The 21,458-nt window shown below is 54.5% G+C and overlaps 7 protein-coding genes across 7 annotated transcripts; all 7 read left to right on the top strand.

Annotated features, from left to right (window-relative positions):
* Nucleotides 1–141: 141 nt before the first annotated feature.
* LOC308063693 (heat shock transcription factor, X-linked-like) lies at nucleotides 142–3,115 on the top strand (the record flags this gene model as incomplete). The annotated part of the gene is made up of 4 exons (XM_080386994.1): nucleotides 142–618; nucleotides 1,262–1,454; nucleotides 1,648–1,714; nucleotides 2,983–3,115. Exons 1-4 carry the CDS (start codon nucleotides 223–225, stop codon nucleotides 3,113–3,115), a joined length of 789 nt encoding a protein of 262 aa, XP_080243120.1. The 5' UTR covers nucleotides 142–222.
* A 109-nt stretch (nucleotides 3,116–3,224) lies between these two features.
* On the top strand, nucleotides 3,225–6,198 carry LOC308063692 (heat shock transcription factor, Y-linked-like; the record flags this gene model as incomplete). The annotated part of the gene is made up of 4 exons (XM_080386993.1): nucleotides 3,225–3,701; nucleotides 4,345–4,471; nucleotides 4,731–4,797; nucleotides 6,066–6,198. Exons 1-4 carry the CDS (start codon nucleotides 3,306–3,308, stop codon nucleotides 6,196–6,198), a joined length of 723 nt encoding a protein of 240 aa, XP_080243119.1. The 5' UTR covers nucleotides 3,225–3,305.
* A 109-nt stretch (nucleotides 6,199–6,307) lies between these two features.
* Nucleotides 6,308–9,281, top strand: LOC308063691 (heat shock transcription factor, X-linked-like; the record flags this gene model as incomplete). The annotated part of the gene is made up of 4 exons (XM_080386992.1): nucleotides 6,308–6,784; nucleotides 7,428–7,620; nucleotides 7,814–7,880; nucleotides 9,149–9,281. The coding sequence occupies exons 1-4, from the start codon at nucleotides 6,389–6,391 to the stop codon at nucleotides 9,279–9,281; spliced, it is 789 nt and encodes a 262-aa protein (XP_080243118.1). The 5' UTR covers nucleotides 6,308–6,388.
* Nucleotides 9,254–11,001, top strand: LOC308061963 (heat shock transcription factor, X-linked member 3-like). The gene is made up of 2 exons (XM_080382708.1): nucleotides 9,254–9,867; nucleotides 10,511–11,001. The coding sequence occupies exons 1-2, from the start codon at nucleotides 9,346–9,348 to the stop codon at nucleotides 10,934–10,936; spliced, it is 948 nt and encodes a 315-aa protein (XP_080238834.1). The 5' UTR covers nucleotides 9,254–9,345; the 3' UTR covers nucleotides 10,937–11,001.
* Nucleotides 11,002–12,473: 1,472 nt separating this feature from the next.
* On the top strand, nucleotides 12,474–15,447 carry LOC308063690 (heat shock transcription factor, X-linked-like; the record flags this gene model as incomplete). The annotated part of the gene is made up of 4 exons (XM_080386991.1): nucleotides 12,474–12,950; nucleotides 13,594–13,786; nucleotides 13,980–14,046; nucleotides 15,315–15,447. The coding sequence occupies exons 1-4, from the start codon at nucleotides 12,555–12,557 to the stop codon at nucleotides 15,445–15,447; spliced, it is 789 nt and encodes a 262-aa protein (XP_080243117.1). The 5' UTR covers nucleotides 12,474–12,554.
* A 109-nt stretch (nucleotides 15,448–15,556) lies between these two features.
* LOC308063689 (heat shock transcription factor, Y-linked-like) lies at nucleotides 15,557–17,133 on the top strand (the record flags this gene model as incomplete). Its single annotated transcript, XM_080386990.1, has 3 exons — nucleotides 15,557–16,033; nucleotides 16,677–16,803; nucleotides 17,063–17,133. The coding sequence occupies exons 1-3, from the start codon at nucleotides 15,638–15,640 to the stop codon at nucleotides 17,131–17,133; spliced, it is 594 nt and encodes a 197-aa protein (XP_080243116.1). The 5' UTR covers nucleotides 15,557–15,637.
* A 1,331-nt stretch (nucleotides 17,134–18,464) lies between these two features.
* Nucleotides 18,465–20,215, top strand: LOC308063688 (heat shock transcription factor, X-linked member 3-like; the record flags this gene model as incomplete). The annotated part of the gene is made up of 3 exons (XM_080386989.1): nucleotides 18,465–19,115; nucleotides 19,759–19,951; nucleotides 20,145–20,215. 3 exons carry the CDS (start codon nucleotides 18,465–18,467, stop codon nucleotides 20,213–20,215), a joined length of 915 nt encoding a protein of 304 aa, XP_080243115.1.
* Between the last annotated feature and the right edge of the window lie 1,243 nt (nucleotides 20,216–21,458).

The raw sequence follows: 21,458 nt of genomic DNA, 5'->3' as shown, positions 1-21,458 counted from the left end.
CCAGCCAGTGCCAGTTGGCCTTTGCTTGCTGACTGGCAGGACCGAGGCCTGGCTCTCCACGGTGGTGGCCACCGAGGCAAGCTTGGCACAAAAGCAATGGAGCGGGACGTGTCTGCTCAAGTAACACCATCCCTGCCTGCTCCAGAGGAGCTGGGGCAGTGGGCAGACGTGACTTGTGCTGGCCCTCCAGGACAGGGGGAAGGTGCCCCCCGGGACGCTGCCATGCAAGTGGTAGGGGAGGAGCGGCACGTCCAAGCGGGGGGTGACGGACATGACACCAAACAAGTCCCTCCTGCTTCCAGCAAGAGCGTGGGCCAAGGCAGTGGGCTCCTGTCGCTCCGCTTTCCACAGAAGCTTTGGACAATGGTGGAAAGTGACCAGTTTCGGTCCATTTGGTGGAGCAAGGGAGGAGAATACGTGGCCATCAACGAGAAGCTCTTCAAAGAGGAGGTGCTGGGCGGGGGAGGACCTCTGCAGGTTTACACCAGGCAGAGCATGAAGAGCTTCCTTCGCCAGATGAACTACCACGGATTCGTCAAAATGCAAGGGGATGGCGAAAGATCTGCCTCCCTGCCTGAGTTCCTGGCAGAAGAAGCAGCAGCTTCTGCTCACAGCAAGGTAGAGCCATCGCTCCGCACATCCTCTAACGCTCACAGGGGTCTTGGGGGAGGGACGGACCTTCGCATCGCATAAGGCCTCGCAATAGAGGGGGCGGGGAGGGCAGCGAGCGGTCCGGTTTTAGTTTCCTCCTCGGGGCGTTTTCAGGAAGGTTTGAGTTAGTCTTTCTGGCTAGTAGAAACGTGGATAAAATGCAGTTTGGTTATACCTGCTTAGTTTGAACCCGTTACACGGAAAGACAGGCTCCGTGTAACCTCATTGCTCTGAATATCTTTGCTACGTGTCTTGCTGCACCAAATGTGAAACCTTCCTGCCGAATGCCAAGAGGATACACTTAAGGACCCCAGTGTTACCTCCCTGCTCGTGCCCACCCTGGAGTTGCTGAACAGTCATGGTATTTGGCTTTTGAAAGCACTTCTTATGCTTTTGAAAAGCCTACGCTGCTCTTGCTGCCAGGGGTGGCGGTGACTGAACAGAACGTTTCACGTAACCTTTCGGCCTCAGCTTGAGGTTTCAGCCGTCCCCGAGAGTCCCTTCCAATACCCATGTTTGTCTTGTGCAATTCAGAGTCTGGGTTCTCGTAGCTTGGGCTTTTCCGGGCTTGGGATGGCGGCAACTGACTCTTCTCCTTTGCTTCTTCTAGGTCCTCTACTACTATAACCCCCTCTTTAAGAGAGGGCATCCCCACCTGCTGGAAAAGTGCCGGAGGAGGGCTGGCCTCAAGCGGAAAGCCCTGGAGATGGATGAGGGGCAGCCCTGCAGAAGACCAGGTGGCCAGCCTGCAGGGGACATGCCAGCGTCCACCAAGCGATGGGCTGAAGCACCTCCCAGCCTCGGTGCCACCCGTTCACCTCTACCGGCAGCTGCTCCCGCACTTCCAGAGCCAGCGGGAGCAGCGGGCAGCAAGAACTTCAGCCCTGTGGCCCCCTCCTCCCCACCACCACTCTCAGCTCTGCCAGAGTCCCCAGCGCCACTCTGCAGACAAAGCCCTCCAGTCCCCCACTGCCCCACCTGCACCTGCCACCTCAGGACTGCAGACGCCATCGGACCCCAGCGCGGCACAATCTAAAGAGACAGAAAGAGTCAGCAGCCCGTCGTGAGTGTCCGATGGTTGTTGCTAAGGAGCGCAGCTTAGAGGAGTCTGTAGCGAGCTTGGAAGAGCTGATGAGAAACTGATTGAACAATAAAGCTTTTCCAGTTGTCCTGTCCTGTTTGCACAGTGGAAGCCCAGACCTGAGTTTTTATTTCACCTAAGCAGAAGCGAGCCCACAAGCCGTTTAATCATCTTCCATTAACAGTTAAGCTCTAGATTCTTAGCCTTACTGAGTAAAAAGATAGATGGTGTTTGCATGATGCACACACTGAGGGTGTTCTTCCTAATGGCAACATCTGAGCGAAAGGGGGATGCCATCAAGAATTTTTGGGGACTACATACTTGTTTGAAGTAATAATATATTAAAAAGAAAAAGGTTTTGAATCGAACCACACTGAAATCAGAAGTTTGCACAACTCCTCACAAATCAAGAGCTCCCCAGCCAGAAGGTGCCTTCTTTCCCTGCACATGTCCGCTGGTGGTCTTGGTTTCACTGGACACTTGCACGGTGCAGGCTTGGAAGAGGGCATTAGGACATTTTTTTTCCACTGAAAGGGTTGTCAGGCATTGGAAGAGGCTGCTCAGGGAAGTGGTTGAGTCACCATCCCTGGAGGGATTGAAAAGACCTGTAGCTGTGGCGGTCAGAGACACAACTGTCCCTGCAGGGTGGGCTTGGCAGTGTTAGCTTAATGGTTGCACTTGATCTTAAGGGCCTTTTCCAACGTAAATGATTCTATTCTTTCTAGGAAAAGGTTTTCTTCCTGTGGTTTTCTTCAGTATTTTAATACCACTTGAAAAAGCCGAGGATGGGATGAATGTCCCTCCTCCTCTTTGTCGGACACTTGCTCCGTGCTTTGGACTGCCTTCTCCTTTATCTAGTGGACGCCTCCTCCTCCATACTTGCAGCTGTTCTTTGTGTTTACACCACTGCGCAGATTAAACACCTTGCATCGTGTTTCCTTAACAGACACCATCCCAGTGAAATGACAACAAGCAGCATGAGGACGTTTCTGCACATGTCAGAGGCGGCCAGCTGAAAAAGTGCCTGAACAGAGCACTGGGGTGCCCAACGCCGCCGCCGTCCCCGCTCCTCGCTGCAGACCCCCCTGGATGCAGCTGGACACGGCACGGTCCCCTCATTGCCCACAGCCCTTCAACAGCTTTGTTGCCTTCGGGGCCCTGCAGTCCCGCCAGCGGCGGCTCTGCCAGTGAAAAGCAGCAACAGAAGTTGCTCTTCAGCAACTGCTCCTCCGGCTGCTCCTTTCTGCCAGGCCACCGTTTTCAAACGTCACCGTGACGTCGCATTGTGATGTCACCACTATGCAGCACGGGCACCACAATGCCGTGCCAGAATATCTGCTGGGACCCACAGCCAGCCAGTGCCAGTTGGCCTTTGCTTGCTGACTGGCAGGACCGAGGCCTGGCTCTCCACGGTGGTGGCCACCGAGGCAAGCTTGGCACAAAAGCAATGGAGCGGGACGTGTCTGCTCAAGTAACACCATCCCTGCCTGCTCCAGAGGAGCTGGGGCAGTGGGCAGACGTGACTTGTGCTGGCCCTCCAGGACAGGGGGAAGGTGCCCCCCGGGACGCTGCCATGCAAGTGGTAGGGGAGGAGCGGCACGTCCAAGCGGGGGGTGACGGACATGACACCAAACAAGTCCCTCCTGCTTCCAGCAAGAGCGTGGGCCAAGGCAGTGGGCTCCTGTCGCTCCGCTTTCCACAGAAGCTTTGGACAATGGTGGAAAGTGACCAGTTTCGGTCCATTTGGTGGAGCAAGGGAGGAGAATACGTGGCCATCAACGAGAAGCTCTTCAAAGAGGAGGTGCTGGGCGGGGGAGGACCTCTGCAGGTTTACACCAGGCAGAGCATGAAGAGCTTCCTTCGCCAGATGAACTACCACGGATTCGTCAAAATGCAAGGGGATGGCGAAAGATCTGCCTCCCTGCCTGAGTTCCTGGCAGAAGAAGCAGCAGCTTCTGCTCACAGCAAGGTAGAGCCATCGCTCCGCACATCCTCTAACGCTCACAGGGGTCTTGGGGGAGGGACGGACCTTCGCATCGCATAAGGCCTCGCAATAGAGGGGGCGGGGAGGGCAGCGAGCGGTCCGGTTTTAGTTTCCTCCTCGGGGCGTTTTCAGGAAGGTTTGAGTTAGTCTTTCTGGCTAGTAGAAACGTGGATAAAATGCAGTTTGGTTATACCTGCTTAGTTTGAACCCGTTACACGGAAAGACAGGCTCCGTGTAACCTCATTGCTCTGAATGTCTTTGCTACGTGTCTTGCTGCACCAAATGTGAAACCTTCCTGCCGAATGCCAAGAGGATACACTTAAGGACCCCAGTGTTACCTCCCTGCTCGTGCCCACCCTGGAGTTGCTGAACAGTCATGGTATTTGGCTTTTGAAAGCACTTCTTATGCTTTTGAAAAGCCTACGCTGCTCTTGCTGCCAGGGGTGGCGGTGACTGAACAGAACGTTTCACGTAACCTTTCGGCCTCAGCTTGAGGTTTCAGCCGTCCCCGAGAGTCCCTTCCAATACCCATGTTTGTCTTGTGCAATTCAGAGTCTGGGTTCTCGTAGCTTGGGCTTTTCCGGGCTTGGGATGGCGGCAACTGACTCTTCTCCTTTGCTTCTTCTAGGTCCTCTACTACTATAACCCCCTCTTTAAGAGAGGGCATCCCCACCTGCTGGAAAAGTGCCGGAGGAGGGCTGGCCTCAAGCGGAAAGCCCTGGAGATGGATGAGGGGCAGCCCTGCAGAAGACCAGGTGGCCAGCCTGCAGGGGACATGCCAGCATCCACCAAGCGATGGGCTGAAGCACCTCCCAGCCTCGGTGCCACCCGTTCACCTCCACCGGCAGCTGCTCCCGCACTTCCAGAGCCAGCGGGAGCAGCGGGCAGCAAGAACTTCAGCCCTGTGGCCCCCTCCTCCCCACCACCACTCTCAGCTCTGCCAGAGTCCCCAGCGCCACTCTGCAGACAAAGCCCTCCAGTCCCCCACTGCCCCACCTGCACCTGCCACCTCAGGACTGCAGACGCCATCGGACCCCAGCGCGGCACAATCTAAAGAGACAGAAAGAGTCAGCAGCCCGTCGTGAGTGTCCGATGGTTGTTGCTAAGGAGCGCAGCTTAGAGGAGTCTGTAGCGAGCTTGGAAGAGCTGATGAGAAACTGATTGAACAATAAAGCTTTTCCAGTTGTCCTGTCCTGTTTGCACAGTGGAAGCCCAGACCTGAGTTTTTATTTCACCTAAGCAGAAGCGAGCCCACAAGCCGTTTAATCATCTTCCATTAACAGTTAAGCTCTAGATTCTTAGCCTTACTGAGTAAAAAGATAGATGGTGTTTGCATGATGCACGCACTGAGGGTGTTCTTCCTAATGGCAACATCTGAGCGAAAGGGGGATGCCATCAAGAATTTTTGGGGACTACATACTTGTTTGAAGTAATAATATATTAAAAAGAAAAAGGTTTTGAATCAAACCACACTGAAATCAGAAGTTTGCACAACTCCTCACAAATCAAGAGCTCCCCAGCCAGAAGGTGCCTTCTTTCCCTGCACATGTCCGCTGGTGGTCTTGGTTTCACTGGACACTTGCACGGTGCAGGCTTGGAAGAGGGCATTAGGACATTTTTTTTCCACTGAAAGGGTTGTCAGGCATTGGAAGAGGCTGCTCAGGGAAGTGGTTGAGTCACCATCCCTGGAGGGATTGAAAAGACCTGTAGCTGTGGCGGTCAGAGACACGACTGTCCCTGCAGGGTGGGCTTGGCAGTGTTAGCTTAATGGTTGCACTTGATCTTAAGGGCCTTTTCCAACGTAAATGATTCTGTTCTTTCTAGGAAAAGGTTTTCTTCCTGTGGTTTTCTTCAGTATTTTAATACCACTTGAAAAAGCCGAGGATGGGATGAATGTCCCTCCTCCTCTTTGTCGGACACTTGCTCCGTGCTTTGGACTGCCTTCTCCTTTATCTAGTGGACGCCTCCTCCTCCATACTTGCAGCTGTTCTTTGTGTTTACACCACTGCGCAGATTAAACACCTTGCATCGTGTTTCCTTAACAGACACCATCCCAGTGAAATGACAACAAGCAGCATGAGGACGTTTCTGCACATGTCAGAGGCGGCCAGCTGAAAAAGTGCCTGAACAGAGCACTGGGGTGCCCAACGCCGCCGCCGTCCCCGCTCCTCGCTGCAGACCCCCCTGGATGCAGCTGGACACGGCACGGTCCCCTCATTGCCCACAGCCCTTCAACAGCTTTGTTGCCTTCGGGGCCCTGCAGTCCCGCCAGCGGCGGCTCTGCCAGTGAAAAGCAGCAACAGAAGTTGCTCTTCAGCAACTGCTCCTCCGGCTGCTCCTTTCTGCCAGGCCACCGTTTTCAAACGTCACCGTGACGTCGCATTGTGATGTCACCACTATGCAGCACGGGCACCACAATGCCGTGCCGGAATATCTGCTGGGACCCACAGCCAGCCAGTGCCAGTTGGCCTTTGCTTGCTGACTGGCAGGACCGAGGCCTGGCTCTCCACGGTGGTGGCCACCGAGGCAAGCTTGGCACAAAAGCAATGGAGCGGGACGTGTCTGCTCAAGTAACACCATCCCTGCCTGCTCCAGAGGAGCTGGGGCAGTGGGCAGACGTGACTTGTGCTGGCCCTCCAGGACAGGGGGAAGGTGCCCCCCGGGACGCTGCCATGCAAGTGGTAGGGGAGGAGCGGCACGTCCAAGCGGGGGGTGACGGACATGACACCAAACAAGTCCCTCCTGCTTCCAGCAAGAGCGTGGGCCAAGGCAGTGGGCTCCTGTCGCTCCGCTTTCCACAGAAGCTTTGGACAATGGTGGAAAGTGACCAGTTTCGGTCCATTTGGTGGAGCAAGGGAGGAGAATACGTGGCCATCAACGAGAAGCTCTTCAAAGAGGAGGTGCTGGGCGGGGGAGGACCTCTGCAGGTTTACACCAGGCAGAGCATGAAGAGCTTCCTTCGCCAGATGAACTACCACGGATTCGTCAAAATGCAAGGGGATGGCGAAAGATCTGCCTCCCTGCCTGAGTTCCTGGCAGAAGAAGCAGCAGCTTCTGCTCACAGCAAGGTAGAGCCATCGCTCCGCACATCCTCTAACGCTCACAGGGGTCTTGGGGGAGGGACGGACCTTCGCATCGCATAAGGCCTCGCAATAGAGGGGGCGGGGAGGGCAGCGAGCGGTCCGGTTTTAGTTTCCTCCTCGGGGCGTTTTCAGGAAGGTTTGAGTTAGTCTTTCTGGCTAGTAGAAACGTGGATAAAATGCAGTTTGGTTATACCTGCTTAGTTTGAACCCGTTACACGGAAAGACAGGCTCCGTGTAACCTCATTGCTCTGAATATCTTTGCTACGTGTCTTGCTGCACCAAATGTGAAACCTTCCTGCCGAATGCCAAGAGGATACACTTAAGGACCCCAGTGTTACCTCCCTGCTCGTGCCCACCCTGGAGTTGCTGAACAGTCATGGTATTTGGCTTTTGAAAGCACTTCTTATGCTTTTGAAAAGCCTACGCTGCTCTTGCTGCCAGGGGTGGCGGTGACTGAACAGAACGTTTCACGTAACCTTTCGGCCTCAGCTTGAGGTTTCAGCCGTCCCCGAGAGTCCCTTCCAATACCCATGTTTGTCTTGTGCAATTCAGAGTCTGGGTTCTCGTAGCTTGGGCTTTTCCGGGCTTGGGATGGCGGCAACTGACTCTTCTCCTTTGCTTCTTCTAGGTCCTCTACTACTATAACCCCCTCTTTAAGAGAGGGCATCCCCACCTGCTGGAAAAGTGCCGGAGGAGGGCTGGCCTCAAGCGGAAAGCCCTGGAGATGGATGAGGGGCAGCCCTGCAGAAGACCAGGTGGCCAGCCTGCAGGGGACATGCCAGCGTCCACCAAGCGATGGGCTGAAGCACCTCCCAGCCTCGGTGCCACCCGTTCACCTCTACCGGCAGCTGCTCCCGCACTTCCAGAGCCAGCGGGAGCAGCGGGCAGCAAGAACTTCAGCCCTGTGGCCCCCTCCTCCCCACCACCACTCTCAGCTCTGCCAGAGTCCCCAGCGCCACTCTGCAGACAAAGCCCTCCAGTCCCCCACTGCCCCACCTGCACCTGCCACCTCAGGACTGCAGACGCCATCGGACCCCAGCGCGGCACAATCTAAAGAGACAGAAAGAGTCAGCAGCCCGTCGTGAGTGTCCGATGGTTGTTGCTAAGGAGCGCAGCTTAGAGGAGTCTGTAGCGAGCTTGGAAGAGCTGATGAGAAACTGATTGAACAATAAAGCTTTTCCAGTTGTCCTGTCCTGTTTGCACAGTGGAAGCCCAGACCTGAGTTTTTATTTCACCTAAGCAGAAGCGAGCCCACAAGCCGTTTAATCATCTTCCATTAACAGTTAAGCTCTAGATTCTTAGCCTTACTGAGTAAAAAGATAGATGGTGTTTGCATGATGCACGCACTGAGGGTGTTCTTCCTAATGGCAACATCTGAGCGAAAGGGGGATGCCATCAAGAATTTTTGGGGACTACATACTTGTTTGAAGTAATAATATATTAAAAAGAAAAAGGTTTTGAATCGAACCACACTGAAATCAGAAGTTTGCACAACTCCTCACAAATCAAGAGCTCCCCAGCCAGAAGGTGCCTTCTTTCCCTGCACATGTCCGCTGGTGGTCTTGGTTTCACTGGACACTTGCACGGTGCAGGCTTGGAAGAGGGCATTAGGACATTTTTTTTCCACTGAAAGGGTTGTCAGGCATTGGAAGAGGCTGCTCAGGGAAGTGGTTGAGTCACCATCCCTGGAGGGATTGAAAAGACCTGTAGCTGTGGCGGTCAGAGACACAACTGTCCCTGCAGGGTGGGCTTGGCAGTGTTAGCTTAATGGTTGCACTTGATCTTAAGGGCCTTTTCCAACGTAAATGATTCTATTCTTTCTAGGAAAAGGTTTTCTTCCTGTGGTTTTCTTCAGTATTTTAATACCACTTGAAAAAGCCGAGGATGGGATGAATGTCCCTCCTCCTCTTTGTCGGACACTTGCTCCGTGCTTTGGACTGCCTTCTCCTTTATCTAGTGGACGCCTCCTCCTCCATACTTGCAGCTGTTCTTTGTGTTTACACCACTGCGCAGATTAAACACCTTGCATCGTGTTTCCTTAACAGACACCATCCCAGTGAAATGACAACAAGCAGCATGAGGACGTTTCTGCACATGTCAGAGGCGGCCAGCTGAAAAAGTGCCTGAACAGAGCACTGGGGTGCCCAACGCCGCCGCCGTCCCCGCTCCTCGCTGCAGACCCCCCTGGATGCAGCTGGACACGGCACGGTCCCCTCATTGCCCACAGCCCTTCAACAGCTTTGTTGCCTTCGGGGCCCTGCAGTCCCGCCAGCGGCGGCTCTGCCAGTGAAAAGCAGCAACAGAAGTTGCTCTTCAGCAACTGCTCCTCCGGCTGCTCCTTTCTGCCAGGCCACCGTTTTCAAACGTCACCGTGACGTCGCATTGTGATGTCACCACTATGCAGCACGGGCACCACAATGCCGTGCCAGAATATCTGCTGGGACCCACAGCCAGCCAGTGCCAGTTGGCCTTTGCTTGCTGACTGGCAGGACCGAGGCCTGGCTCTCCACGGTGGTGGCCACCGAGGCAAGCTTGGCACAAAAGCAATGGAGCGGGAGGTGTCTGCTCAAGTAACACCATCCCTGCCTGCTCCAGAGGAGCTGGGGCAGTGGGCAGACGTGACTTGTGCTGGCCCTCCAGGACAGGGGGAAGGTGCCCCCCGGGACGCTGCCATGCAAGTGGTAGGGGAGGAGCGGCACGTCCAAGCGGGGGGTGACGGACATGACACCAAACAAGTCCCTCCTGCTTCCAGCAAGAGCGTGGGCCAAGGCAGTGGGCTCCTGTCGCTCCGCTTTCCACAGAAGCTTTGGACAATGGTGGAAAGTGACCAGTTTCGGTCCATTTGGTGGAGCAAGGGAGGAGAATACGTGGCCATCAACGAGAAGCTCTTCAAAGAGGAGGTGCTGGGCGGGGGAGGACCTCTGCAGGTTTACACCAGGCAGAGCATGAAGAGCTTCCTTCGCCAGATGAACTACCACGGATTCGTCAAAATGCAAGGGGATGGCGAAAGATCTGCCTCCCTGCCTGAGTTCCTGGCAGAAGAAGCAGCAGCTTCTGCTCACAGCAAGGTAGAGCCATCGCTCCGCACATCCTCTAACGCTCACAGGGGTCTTGGGGGAGGGACGGACCTTCGCATCGCATAAGGCCTCGCAATAGAGGGGGCGGGGAGGGCAGCGAGCGGTCCGGTTTTAGTTTCCTCCTCGGGGCGTTTTCAGGAAGGTTTGAGTTAGTCTTTCTGGCTAGTAGAAACGTGGATAAAATGCAGTTTGGTTATACCTGCTTAGTTTGAACCCGTTACACGGAAAGACAGGCTCCGTGTAACCTCATTGCTCTGAATGTCTTTGCTACGTGTCTTGCTGCACCAAATGTGAAACCTTCCTGCCGAATGCCAAGAGGATACACTTAAGGACCCCAGTGTTACCTCCCTGCTCGTGCCCACCCTGGAGTTGCTGAACAGTCATGGTATTTGGCTTTTGAAAGCACTTCTTATGCTTTTGAAAAGCCTACGCTGCTCTTGCTGCCAGGGGTGGCGGTGACTGAACAGAACGTTTCACGTAACCTTTCGGCCTCAGCTTGAGGTTTCAGCCGTCCCCGAGAGTCCCTTCCAATACCCATGTTTGTCTTGTGCAATTCAGAGTCTGGGTTCTCGTAGCTTGGGCTTTTCCGGGCTTGGGATGGCGGCAACTGACTCTTCTCCTTTGCTTCTTCTAGGTCCTCTACTACTATAACCCCCTCTTTAAGAGAGGGCATCCCCACCTGCTGGAAAAGTGCCGGAGGAGGGCTGGCCTCAAGCGGAAAGCCCTGGAGATGGATGAGGGGCAGCCCTGCAGAAGACCAGGTGGCCAGCCTGCAGGGGACATGCCAGCGTCCACCAAGCGATGGGCTGAAGCACCTCCCAGCCTCGGTGCCACCCGTTCACCTCCACCGGCAGCTGCTCCCGCACTTCCAGAGCCAGCGGGAGCAGCGGGCAGCAAGAACTTCAGCCCTGTGGCCCCCTCCTCCCCACCACCACTCTCAGCTCTGCCAGAGTCCCCAGCGCCACTCTGCAGACAAAGCCCTCCAGTCCCCCACTGCCCCACCTGCACCTGCCACCTCAGGACTGCAGACGCCATCGGACCCCAGCGCGGCACAATCTAAAGAGACAGAAAGAGTCAGCAGCCCGTCGTGAGTGTCCGATGGTTGTTGCTAAGGAGCGCAGCTTAGAGGAGTCTGTAGCGAGCTTGGAAGAGCTGATGAGAAACTGATTGAACAATAAAGCTTTTCCAGTTGTCCTGTCCTGCTTGCACAGTGGAAGCCCAGACCTGAGTTTTTATTTCACCTAAGCAGAAGCGAGCCCACAAGCCGTTTAATCATCTTCCATTAACAGTTAAGCTCTAGATTCTTAGCCTTACTGAGTAAAAAGATAGATGGTGTTTGCATGATGCACGCACTGAGGGTGTTCTTCCTAATGGCAACATCTGAGCGAAAGGGGGATGCCATCAAGAATTTTTGGGGACTACATACTTGTTTGAAGTAATAATATATTAAAAAGAAAAAGGTTTTGAATCAAACCACACTGAAATCAGAAGTTTGCACAACTCCTCACAAATCAAGAGTTCCCCAGCCAGAAGGTGCCTTCTTTCCCTGCACATGTCCGCTGGTGGTCTTGGTTTCACTGGACACTTGCACGGTGCAGGCTTGGAAGAGGGCATTAGGACATTTTTTTTCCACTGAAAGGGTTGTCAGGCATTGGAAGAGGCTGCTCAGGGAAGTGGTTGAGTCACCATCCCTGGAGGGATTGAAAAGACCTGTAGCTGTGGCGGTCAGAGACACGACTGTCCCTGCAGGGTGGGCTTGGCAGTGTTAGCTTAATGGTTGCACTTGATCTTAAGGGCCTTTTCCAACGTAAATGATTCTGTTCTTTCTAGGAAAAGGTTTTCTTCCTGTGGTTTTCTTCAGTATTTTAATACCACTTGAAAAAGCCGAGGATGGGATGAATGTCCCTCCTCCTCTTTGTCGGACACTTGCTCCGTGCTTTGGACTGCCTTCTCCTTTATCTAGTGGACGCCTCCTCCTCCATACTTGCAGCTGTTCTTTGTGTTTACACCACTGCGCAGATTAAACACCTTGCATCGTGTTTCCTTAACAGACACCATCCCAGTGAAATGACAACAAGCAGCATGAGGACGTTTCTGCACATGTCAGAGGCGGCCAGCTGAAAAAGTGCCTGAACAGAGCACTGGGGTGCCCAACGCCGCCGCCGTCCCCGCTCCTCGCTGCAGACCCCCCTGGATGCAGCTGGACACGGCACGGTCCCCTCATTGCCCACAGCCCTTCAACAGCTTTGTTGCCTTCGGGGCCCTGCAGTCCCGCCAGCGGCGGCTCTGCCAGTGAAAAGCAGCAACAGAAGTTGCTCTTCAGCAACTGCTCCTCCGGCTGCTCCTTTCTGCCAGGCCACCGTTTTCAAACGTCACCGTGACGTCGCATTGTGATGTCACCACTATGCAGCACGGGCACCACAATGCCGTGCCGGAATATCTGCTGGGACCCACAGCCAGCCAGTGCCAGTTGGCCTTTGCTTGCTGACTGGCAGGACCGAGGCCTGGCTCTCCACGGTGGTGGCCACCGAGGCAAGCTTGGCACAAAAGCAATGGAGCGGGACGTGTCTGCTCAAGTAACACCATCCCTGCCTGCTCCAGAGGAGCTGGGGCAGTGGGCAGACGTGACTTGTGCTGGCCCTCCAGGACAGGGGGAAGGTGCCCCCCGGGACGCTGCCATGCAAGTGGTAGGGGAGGAGCGGCACGTCCAAGCGGGGGGTGACGGACATGACACCAAACAAGTCCCTCCTGCTTCCAGCAAGAGCGTGGGCCAAGGCAGTGGGCTCCTGTCGCTCCGCTTTCCACAGAAGCTTTGGACAATGGTGGAAAGTGACCAGTTTCGGTCCATTTGGTGGAGCAAGGGAGGAGAATACGTGGCCATCAACGAGAAGCTCTTCAAAGAGGAGGTGCTGGGCGGGGGAGGACCTCTGCAGGTTTACACCAGGCAGAGCATGAAGAGCTTCCTTCGCCAGATGAACTACCACGGATTCGTCAAAATGCAAGGGGATGGCGAAAGATCTGCCTCCCTGCCTGAGTTCCTGGCAGAAGAAGCAGCAGCTTCTGCTCACAGCAAGGTAGAGCCATCGCTCCGCACATCCTCTAACGCTCACAGGGGTCTTGGGGGAGGGACGGACCTTCGCATCGCATAAGGCCTCGCAATAGAGGGGGCGGGGAGGGCAGCGAGCGGTCCGGTTTTAGTTTCCTCCTCGGGGCGTTTTCAGGAAGGTTTGAGTTAGTCTTTCTGGCTAGTAGAAACGTGGATAAAATGCAGTTTGGTTATACCTGCTTAGTTTGAACCCGTTACACGGAAAGACAGGCTCCGTGTAACCTCATTGCTCTGAATATCTTTGCTACGTGTCTTGCTGCACCAAATGTGAAACCTTCCTGCCGAATGCCAAGAGGATACACTTAAGGACCCCAGTGTTACCTCCCTGCTCGTGCCCACCCTGGAGTTGCTGAACAGTCATGGTATTTGGCTTTTGAAAGCACTTCTTATGCTTTTGAAAAGCCTACGCTGCTCTTGCTGCCAGGGGTGGCGGTGACTGAACAGAACGTTTCACGTAACCTTTCGGCCTCAGCTTGAGGTTTCAGCCGTCCCCGAGAGTCCCTTCCAATACCCATGTTTGTCTTGTGCAATTCAGAGTCTGGGTTCTCGTAGCTTGGGCTTTTCCGGGCTTGGGATGGCGGCAACTGACTCTTCTCCTTTGCTTCTTCTAGGTCCTCTACTACTATAACCCCCTCTTTAAGAGAGGGCATCCCCACCTGCTGGAAAAGTGCCGGAGGAGGGCTGGCCTCAAGCGGAAAGCCCTGGAGATGGATGAGGGGCAGCCCTGCAGAAGACCAGGTGGCCAGCCTGCAGGGGACATGCCAGCGTCCACCAAGCGATGGGCTGAAGCACCTCCCAGCCTCGGTGCCACCCGTTCACCTCTACCGGCAGCTGCTCCCGCACTTCCAGAGCCAGCGGGAGCAGCGGGCAGCAAGAACTTCAGCCCTGTGGCCCCCTCCTCCCCACCACCACTCTCAGCTCTGCCAGAGTCCCCAGCGCCACTCTGCAGACAAAGCCCTCCAGTCCCCCACTGCCCCACCTGCACCTGCCACCTCAGGACTGCAGACGCCATCGGACCCCAGCGCGGCACAATCTAAAGAGACAGAAAGAGTCAGCAGCCCGTCGTGAGTGTCCGATGGTTGTTGCTAAGGAGCGCAGCTTAGAGGAGTCTGTAGCGAGCTTGGAAGAGCTGATGAGAAACTGATTGAACAATAAAGCTTTTCCAGTTGTCCTGTCCTGTTTGCACAGTGGAAGCCCAGACCTGAGTTTTTATTTCACCTAAGCAGAAGCGAGCCCACAAGCCGTTTAATCATCTTCCATTAACAGTTAAGCTCTAGATTCTTAGCCTTACTGAGTAAAAAGATAGATGGTGTTTGCATGATGCACACACTGAGGGTGTTCTTCCTAATGGCAACATCTGAGCGAAAGGGGGATGCCATCAAGAATTTTTGGGGACTACATACTTGTTTGAAGTAATAATATATTAAAAAGAAAAAGGTTTTGAATCGAACCACACTGAAATCAGAAGTTTGCACAACTCCTCACAAATCAAGAGCTCCCCAGCCAGAAGGTGCCTTCTTTCCCTGCACATGTCCGCTGGTGGTCTTGGTTTCACTGGACACTTGCACGGTGCAGGCTTGGAAGAGGGCATTAGGACATTTTTTTTCCACTGAAAGGGTTGTCAGGCATTGGAAGAGGCTGCTCAGGGAAGTGGTTGAGTCACCATCCCTGGAGGGATTGAAAAGACCTGTAGCTGTGGCGGTCAGAGACACAACTGTCCCTGCAGGGTGGGCTTGGCAGTGTTAGCTTAATGGTTGCACTTGATCTTAAGGGCCTTTTCCAACGTAAATGATTCTATTCTTTCTAGGAAAAGGTTTTCTTCCTGTGGTTTTCTTCAGTATTTTAATACCACTTGAAAAAGCCGAGGATGGGATGAATGTCCCTCCTCCTCTTTGTCGGACACTTGCTCCGTGCTTTGGACTGCCTTCTCCTTTATCTAGTGGACGCCTCCTCCTCCATACTTGCAGCTGTTCTTTGTGTTTACACCACTGCGCAGATTAAACACCTTGCATCGTGTTTCCTTAACAGACACCATCCCAGTGAAATGACAACAAGCAGCATGAGGACGTTTCTGCACATGTCAGAGGCGGCCAGCTGAAAAAGTGCCTGAACAGAGCACTGGGGTGCCCAACGCCGCCGCCGTCCCCGCTCCTCGCTGCAGACCCCCCTGGATGCAGCTGGACACGGCACGGTCCCCTCATTGCCCACAGCCCTTCAACAGCTTTGTTGCCTTCGGGGCCCTGCAGTCCCGCCAGCGGCGGCTCTGCCAGTGAAAAGCAGCAACAGAAGTTGCTCTTCAGCAACTGCTCCTCCGGCTGCTCCTTTCTGCCAGGCCACCGTTTTCAAACGTCACCGTGACGTCGCATTGTGATGTCACCACTATGCAGCACGGGCACCACAATGCCGTGCCAGAATATCTGCTGGGACCCACAGCCAGCCAGTGCCAGTTGGCCTTTGCTTGCTGACTGGCAGGACCGAGGCCTGGCTCTCCACGGTGGTGGCCACCGAGGCAAGCTTGGCACAAAAGCAATGGAGCGGGACGTGTCTGCTCAAGTAACACCATCCCTGCCTGCTCCAGAGGAGCTGGGGCAGTGGGCAGACGTGACTTGTGCTGGCCCTCCAGGACAGGGGGAAGGTGCCCCCCGGGACGCTGCCATGCAAGTGGTAGGGGAGGAGCGGCACGTCCAAGCGGGGGGTGACGGACATGACACCAAACAAGTCCCTCCTGCTTCCAGCAAGAGCGTGGGCCAAGGCAGTGGGCTCCTGTCGCTCCGCTTTCCACAGAAGCTTTGGACAATGGTGGAAAGTGACCAGTTTCGGTCCATTTGGTGGAGCAAGGGAGGAGAATACGTGGCCATCAACGAGAAGCTCTTCAAAGAGGAGGTGCTGGGCGGGGGAGGACCTCTGCAGGTTTACACCAGGCAGAGCATGAAGAGCTTCCTTCGCCAGATGAACTACCACGGATTCGTCAAAATGCAAGGGGATGGCGAAAGATCTGCCTCCCTGCCTGAGTTCCTGGCAGAAGAAGCAGCAGCTTCTGCTCACAGCAAGGTAGAGCCATCGCTCCGCACATCCTCTAACGCTCACAGGGGTCTTGGGGGAGGGACGGACCTTCGCATCGCATAAGGCCTCGCAATAGAGGGGGCGGGGAGGGCAGCGAGCGGTCCGGTTTTAGTTTCCTCCTCGGGGCGTTTTCAGGAAGGTTTGAGTTAGTCTTTCTGGCTAGTAGAAACGTGGATAAAATGCAGTTTGGTTATACCTGCTTAGTTTGAACCCGTTACACGGAAAGACAGGCTCCGTGTAACCTCATTGCTCTGAATGTCTTTGCTACGTGTCTTGCTGCACCAAATGTGAAACCTTCCTGCCGAATGCCAAGAGGATACACTTAAGGACCCCAGTGTTACCTCCCTGCTCGTGCCCACCCTGGAGTTGCTGAACAGTCATGGTATTTGGCTTTTGAAAGCACTTCTTATGCTTTTGAAAAGCCTACGCTGCTCTTGCTGCCAGGGGTGGCGGTGACTGAACAGAACGTTTCACGTAACCTTTCGGCCTCAGCTTGAGGTTTCAGCCGTCCCCGAGAGTCCCTTCCAATACCCATGTTTGTCTTGTGCAATTCAGAGTCTGGGTTCTCGTAGCTTGGGCTTTTCCGGGCTTGGGATGGCGGCAACTGACTCTTCTCCTTTGCTTCTTCTAGGTCCTCTACTACTATAACCCCCTCTTTAAGAGAGGGCATCCCCACCTGCTGGAAAAGTGCCGGAGGAGGGCTGGCCTCAAGCGGAAAGCCCTGGAGATGGATGAGGGGCAGCCCTGCAGAAGACCAGGTGGCCAGCCTGCAGGGGACATGCCAGCATCCACCAAGCGATGGGCTGAAGCACCTCCCAGCCTCGGTGCCACCCGTTCACCTCCACCGGCAGCTGCTCCCGCACTTCCAGAGCCAGCGGGAGCAGCGGGCAGCAAGAACTTCAGCCCTGTGGCCCCCTCCTCCCCACCACCACTCTCAGCTCTGCCAGAGTCCCCAGCGCCACTCTGCAGACAAAGCCCTCCAGTCCCCCACTGCCCCACCTGCACCTGCCACCTCAGGACTGCAGACGCCATCGGACCCCAGCGCGGCACAATCTAAAGAGACAGAAAGAGTCAGCAGCCCGTCGTGAGTGTCCGATGGTTGTTGCTAAGGAGCGCAGCTTAGAGGAGTCTGTAGCGAGCTTGGAAGAGCTGATGAGAAACTGATTGAACAATAAAGCTTTTCCAGTTGTCCTGTCCTGTTTGCACAGTGGAAGCCCAGACCTGAGTTTTTATTTCACCTAAGCAGAAGCGAGCCCACAAGCCGTTTAATCATCTTCCATTAACAGTTAAGCTCTAGATTCTTAGCCTTACTGAGTAAAAAGATAGATGGTGTTTGCATGATGCACGCACTGAGGGTGTTCTTCCTAATGGCAACATCTGAGCGAAAGGGGGATGCCATCAAGAATTTTTGGGGACTACATACTTGTTTGAAGTAATAATATATTAAAAAGAAAAAGGTTTTGAATCGAACCACACTGAAATCAGAAGTTTGCACAACTCCTCACAAATCAAGAGCTCCCCAGCCAGAAGGTGCCTTCTTTCCCTGCACATGTCCGCTGGTGGTCTTGGTTTCTCTGGACACTTGCACGGTGCAGGCTTGGAAGAGGGCATTAGGACATTTTTTTTCACTGAAAGGGTTGTCAGGCATTGGAAGAGGCTGCTCAGGGAAGTGGTTGAGTCACCATCCCTGGAGGGATTGAAAAGACCTGTAGCTGTGGCGGTCAGAGACACGACTGTCCCTGCAGGGTGGGCTTGGCAGTGTTAGCTTAATGGTTGCACTTGATCTTAAGGGCCTTTTCCAACCTAAATGATTCTGTTCTTTCTAGGAAAAGGTTTTCTTCCTGTGGTTTTCTTCAGTATTTTAATACCACTTGAAAAAGCCGAGGATGGGATGAATGTCCCTCCTCCTCTTTGTCGGACACTTGCTCCGTGCTTTGGACTGCCTTCTCCTTTATCTAGTGGACGCCTCCTCCTCCATACTTGCAGCTGTTCTTTGTGTTTACACCACTGCGCAGATTAAACACCTTGCATCGTGTTTCCTTAACAGACACCATCCCAGTGAAATGACAACAAGCAGCATGAGGACGTTTCTGCACATGTCAGAGGCGGCCAGCTGAAAAAGTGCCTGAACAGAGCACTGGGGTGCCCAACGCCGCCGCCGTCCCCGCTCCTCGCTGCAGACCCCCCTGGATGCAGCTGGACACGGCACGGTCCCCTCATTGCCCACAGCCCTTCAACAGCTTTGTTGCCTTCGGGGCCCTGCAGTCCCGCCAGCGGCGGCTCTGCCAGTGAAAAGCAGCAACAGAAGTTGCTCTTCAGCAACTGCTCCTCCGGCTGCTCCTTTCTGCCAGGCCACCGTTTTCAAACGTCACCGTGACGTCGCATTGTGATGTCACCGCTATGCAGCACGGGCACCACAATGCCGTGCCGGAATATCTGCTGGGACCCACAGCCAGCCAGTGCCAGTTGGCCTTTGCTTGCTGACTGGCAGGACCGAGGCCTGGCTCTCCACGGTGGTGGCCACCGAGGCAAGCTTGGCACAAAAGCAATGGAGCGGGAGGTGTCTGCTCAAGTAACACCATCCCTGCCTGCTCCAGAGGAGCTGGGGCAGTGGGCAGACGTGACTTGTGCTGGCCCTCCAGGACAGGGGGAAGGTGCCCCCCGGGACGCTGCCATGCAAGTGGTAGGGGAGGAGCGGCACGTCCAAGCGGGGGGTGACGGACATGACACCAAACAAGTCCCTCCTGCTTCCAGCAAGAGCGTGGGCCAAGGCAGTGGGCTCCTGTCGCTCCGCTTTCCACAGAAGCTTTGGACAATGGTGGAAAGTGACCAGTTTCGGTCCATTTGGTGGAGCAAGGGAGGAGAATACGTGGCCATCAACGAGAAGCTCTTCAAAGAGGAGGTGCTGGGCGGGGGAGGACCTCTGCAGGTTTACACCAGGCAGAGCATGAAGAGCTTCCTTCGCCAGATGAACTACCACGGATTCGTCAAAATGCAAGGGGATGGCGAAAGATCTGCCTCCCTGCCTGAGTTCCTGGCAGAAGAAGCAGCAGCTTCTGCTCACAGCAAGGTAGAGCCATCGCTCCGCACATCCTCTAACGCTCACAGGGGTCTTGGGGGAGGGATGGACCTTCGCATCGCATAAGGCCTCGCAATAGAGGGGGCGGGGAGGGCAGCGAGCGGTCCGGTTTTAGTTTCCTCCTCGGGGCGTTTTCAGGAAGGTTTGAGTTAGTCTTTCTGGCTAGTAGAAACGTGGATAAAATGCAGTTTGGTTATACCTGCTTAGTTTGAACCCGTTACACGGAAAGACAGGCTCCGTGTAACCTCATTGCTCTGAATATCTTTGCTACGTGTCTTGCTGCACCAAATGTGAAACCTTCCTGCCGAATGCCAAGAGGATACACTTAAGGACCCCAGTGTTACCTCCCTGCTCGTGCCCACCCTGGAGTTGCTGAACAGTCATGGTATTTGGCTTTTGAAAGCACTTCTTATGCTTTTGAAAAGCCTACGCTGCTCTTGCTGCCAGGGGTGGCGGTGACTGAACAGAACGTTTCACGTAACCTTTCGGCCTCAGCTTGAGGTTTCAGCCGTCCCCGAGAGTCCCTTCCAATACCCATGTTTGTCTTGTGCAATTCAGAGTCTGGGTTCTCGTAGCTTGGGCTTTTCCGGGCTTGGGATGGCGGCAACTGACTCTTCTCCTTTGCTTCTTCTAGGTCCTCTACTACTATAACCCCCTCTTTAAGAGAGGGCATCCCCACCTGCTGGAAAAGTGCCGGAGGAGGGCTGGCCTCAAGCGGAAAGCCCTGGAGATGGATGAGGGGCAGCCCTGCAGAAGACCAGGTGGCCAGCCTGCAGGGGACATGCCAGCGTCCACCAAGCGATGGGCTGAAGCACCTCCCAGCCTCGGTGCCACCCGTTCACCTCTACCGGCAGCTGCTCCCGCACTTCCAGAGCCAGCGGGAGCAGCGGGCAGCAAGAACTTCAGCCCTGTGGCCCCCTCCTCCCCACCACCACTCTCAGCTCTGCCAGAGTCCCCAGCGCCACTCTGCAGACAAAGCCCTCCAGTCCCCCACTGCCCCACCTGCACCTGCCACCTCAGGACTGCAGACGCCATCGGACCCCAGCGCGGCACAATCTAAAGAGACAGAAAGAGTCAGCAGCCCGTCGTGAGTGTCCGATGGTTGTTGCTAAGGAGCGCAGCTTAGAGGAGTCTGTAGCGAGCTTGGAAGAGCTGATGAGAAACTGATTGAACAATAAAGCTTTTCCAGTTGTCCTGTCCTGTTTGCACAGTGGAAGCCCAGACCTGAGTTTTTATTTCACCTAAGCAGAAGCGAGCCCACAAGCCGTTTAATCATCTTCCATTAACAGTTAAGCTCTAGATTCTTAGCCTTACTGAGTAAAAAGATAGATGGTGTTTGCATGATGCACACACTGAGGGTGTTCTTCCTAATGGCAACATCTGAGCGAAAGGGGGATGCCATCAAGAATTTTTGGGGACTACATACTTGTTTGAAGTAATAATATATTAAAAAGAAAAAGGTTTTGAATCGAACCACACTGAAATCAGAAGTTTGCACAACTCCTCACAAATCAAGAGCTCCCCAGCCAGAAGGTGCCTTCTTTCCCTGCACATGTCCGCTGGTGGTCTTGGTTTCACTGGACACTTGCACGGTGCAGGCTTGGAAGAGGGCATTAGGACATTTTTTTTCCACTGAAAGGGTTGTCAGGCATTGGAAGAGGCTGCTCAGGGAAGTGGTTGAGTCACCATCCCTGGAGGGATTGAAAAGACCTGTAGCTGTGGCGGTCAGAGACACAACTGTCCCTGCAGGGTGGGCTTGGCAGTGTTAGCTTAATGGTTGCACTTGATCTTAAGGGCCTTTTCCAACGTAAATGATTCTATTCTTTCTAGGAAAAGGTTTTCTTCCTGTGGTTTTCTTCAGTATTTTAATACCACTTGAAAAAGCCGAGGATGGGATGAATGTCCCTCCTCCTCTTTGTCGGACACTTGCTCCGTGCTTTGGACTGCCTTCTCCTTTATCTAGTGGACGCCTCCTCCTCCATACTTGCAGCTGTTCTTTGTGTTTACACCACTGCGCAGATTAAACACCTTGCATCGTGTTTCCTTAACAGACACCATCCCAGTGAAATGACAACAAGCAGCATGAGGACGTTTCTGCACATGTCAGAGGCGGCCAGCTGAAAAAGTGCCTGAACAGAGCACTGGGGTGCCCAACGCCGCCGCCGTCCCCGCTCCTCGCTGCAGACCCCCCTGGATGCAGCTGGACACGGCACGGTCCCCTCATTGCCCACAGCCCTTCAACAGCTTTGTTGCCTTCGGGGCCCTGCAGTCCCGCCAGCGGCGGCTCTGCCAGTGAAAAGCAGCAACAGAAGTTGCTCTTCAGCAACTGCTCCT

Source organism: Falco punctatus, assembly GCF_963210335.1.
Source record: "Falco punctatus genome assembly, chromosome: 4".
NCBI lineage: Eukaryota > Metazoa > Chordata > Aves > Falconiformes > Falconidae > Falco > Falco punctatus.
This window is presented reverse-complemented; position numbering and strand designations above follow the sequence as displayed.

Bases quoted from the DNA above. Each gene is read 5' to 3' on its own strand.
- LOC308061963 (XM_080382708.1), top strand. From the start codon at position 9,346: ATGGAGCGGGAGGTGTCTGCTCAAGTAACACCATCCCTGCCTGCTCCA. The intron at 9,868-10,510 runs GTAGAGCCATCG...TGCTTCTTCTAG, and splicing joins CAGCTTCTGCTCACAGCAAG to GTCCTCTACTACTATAACCC.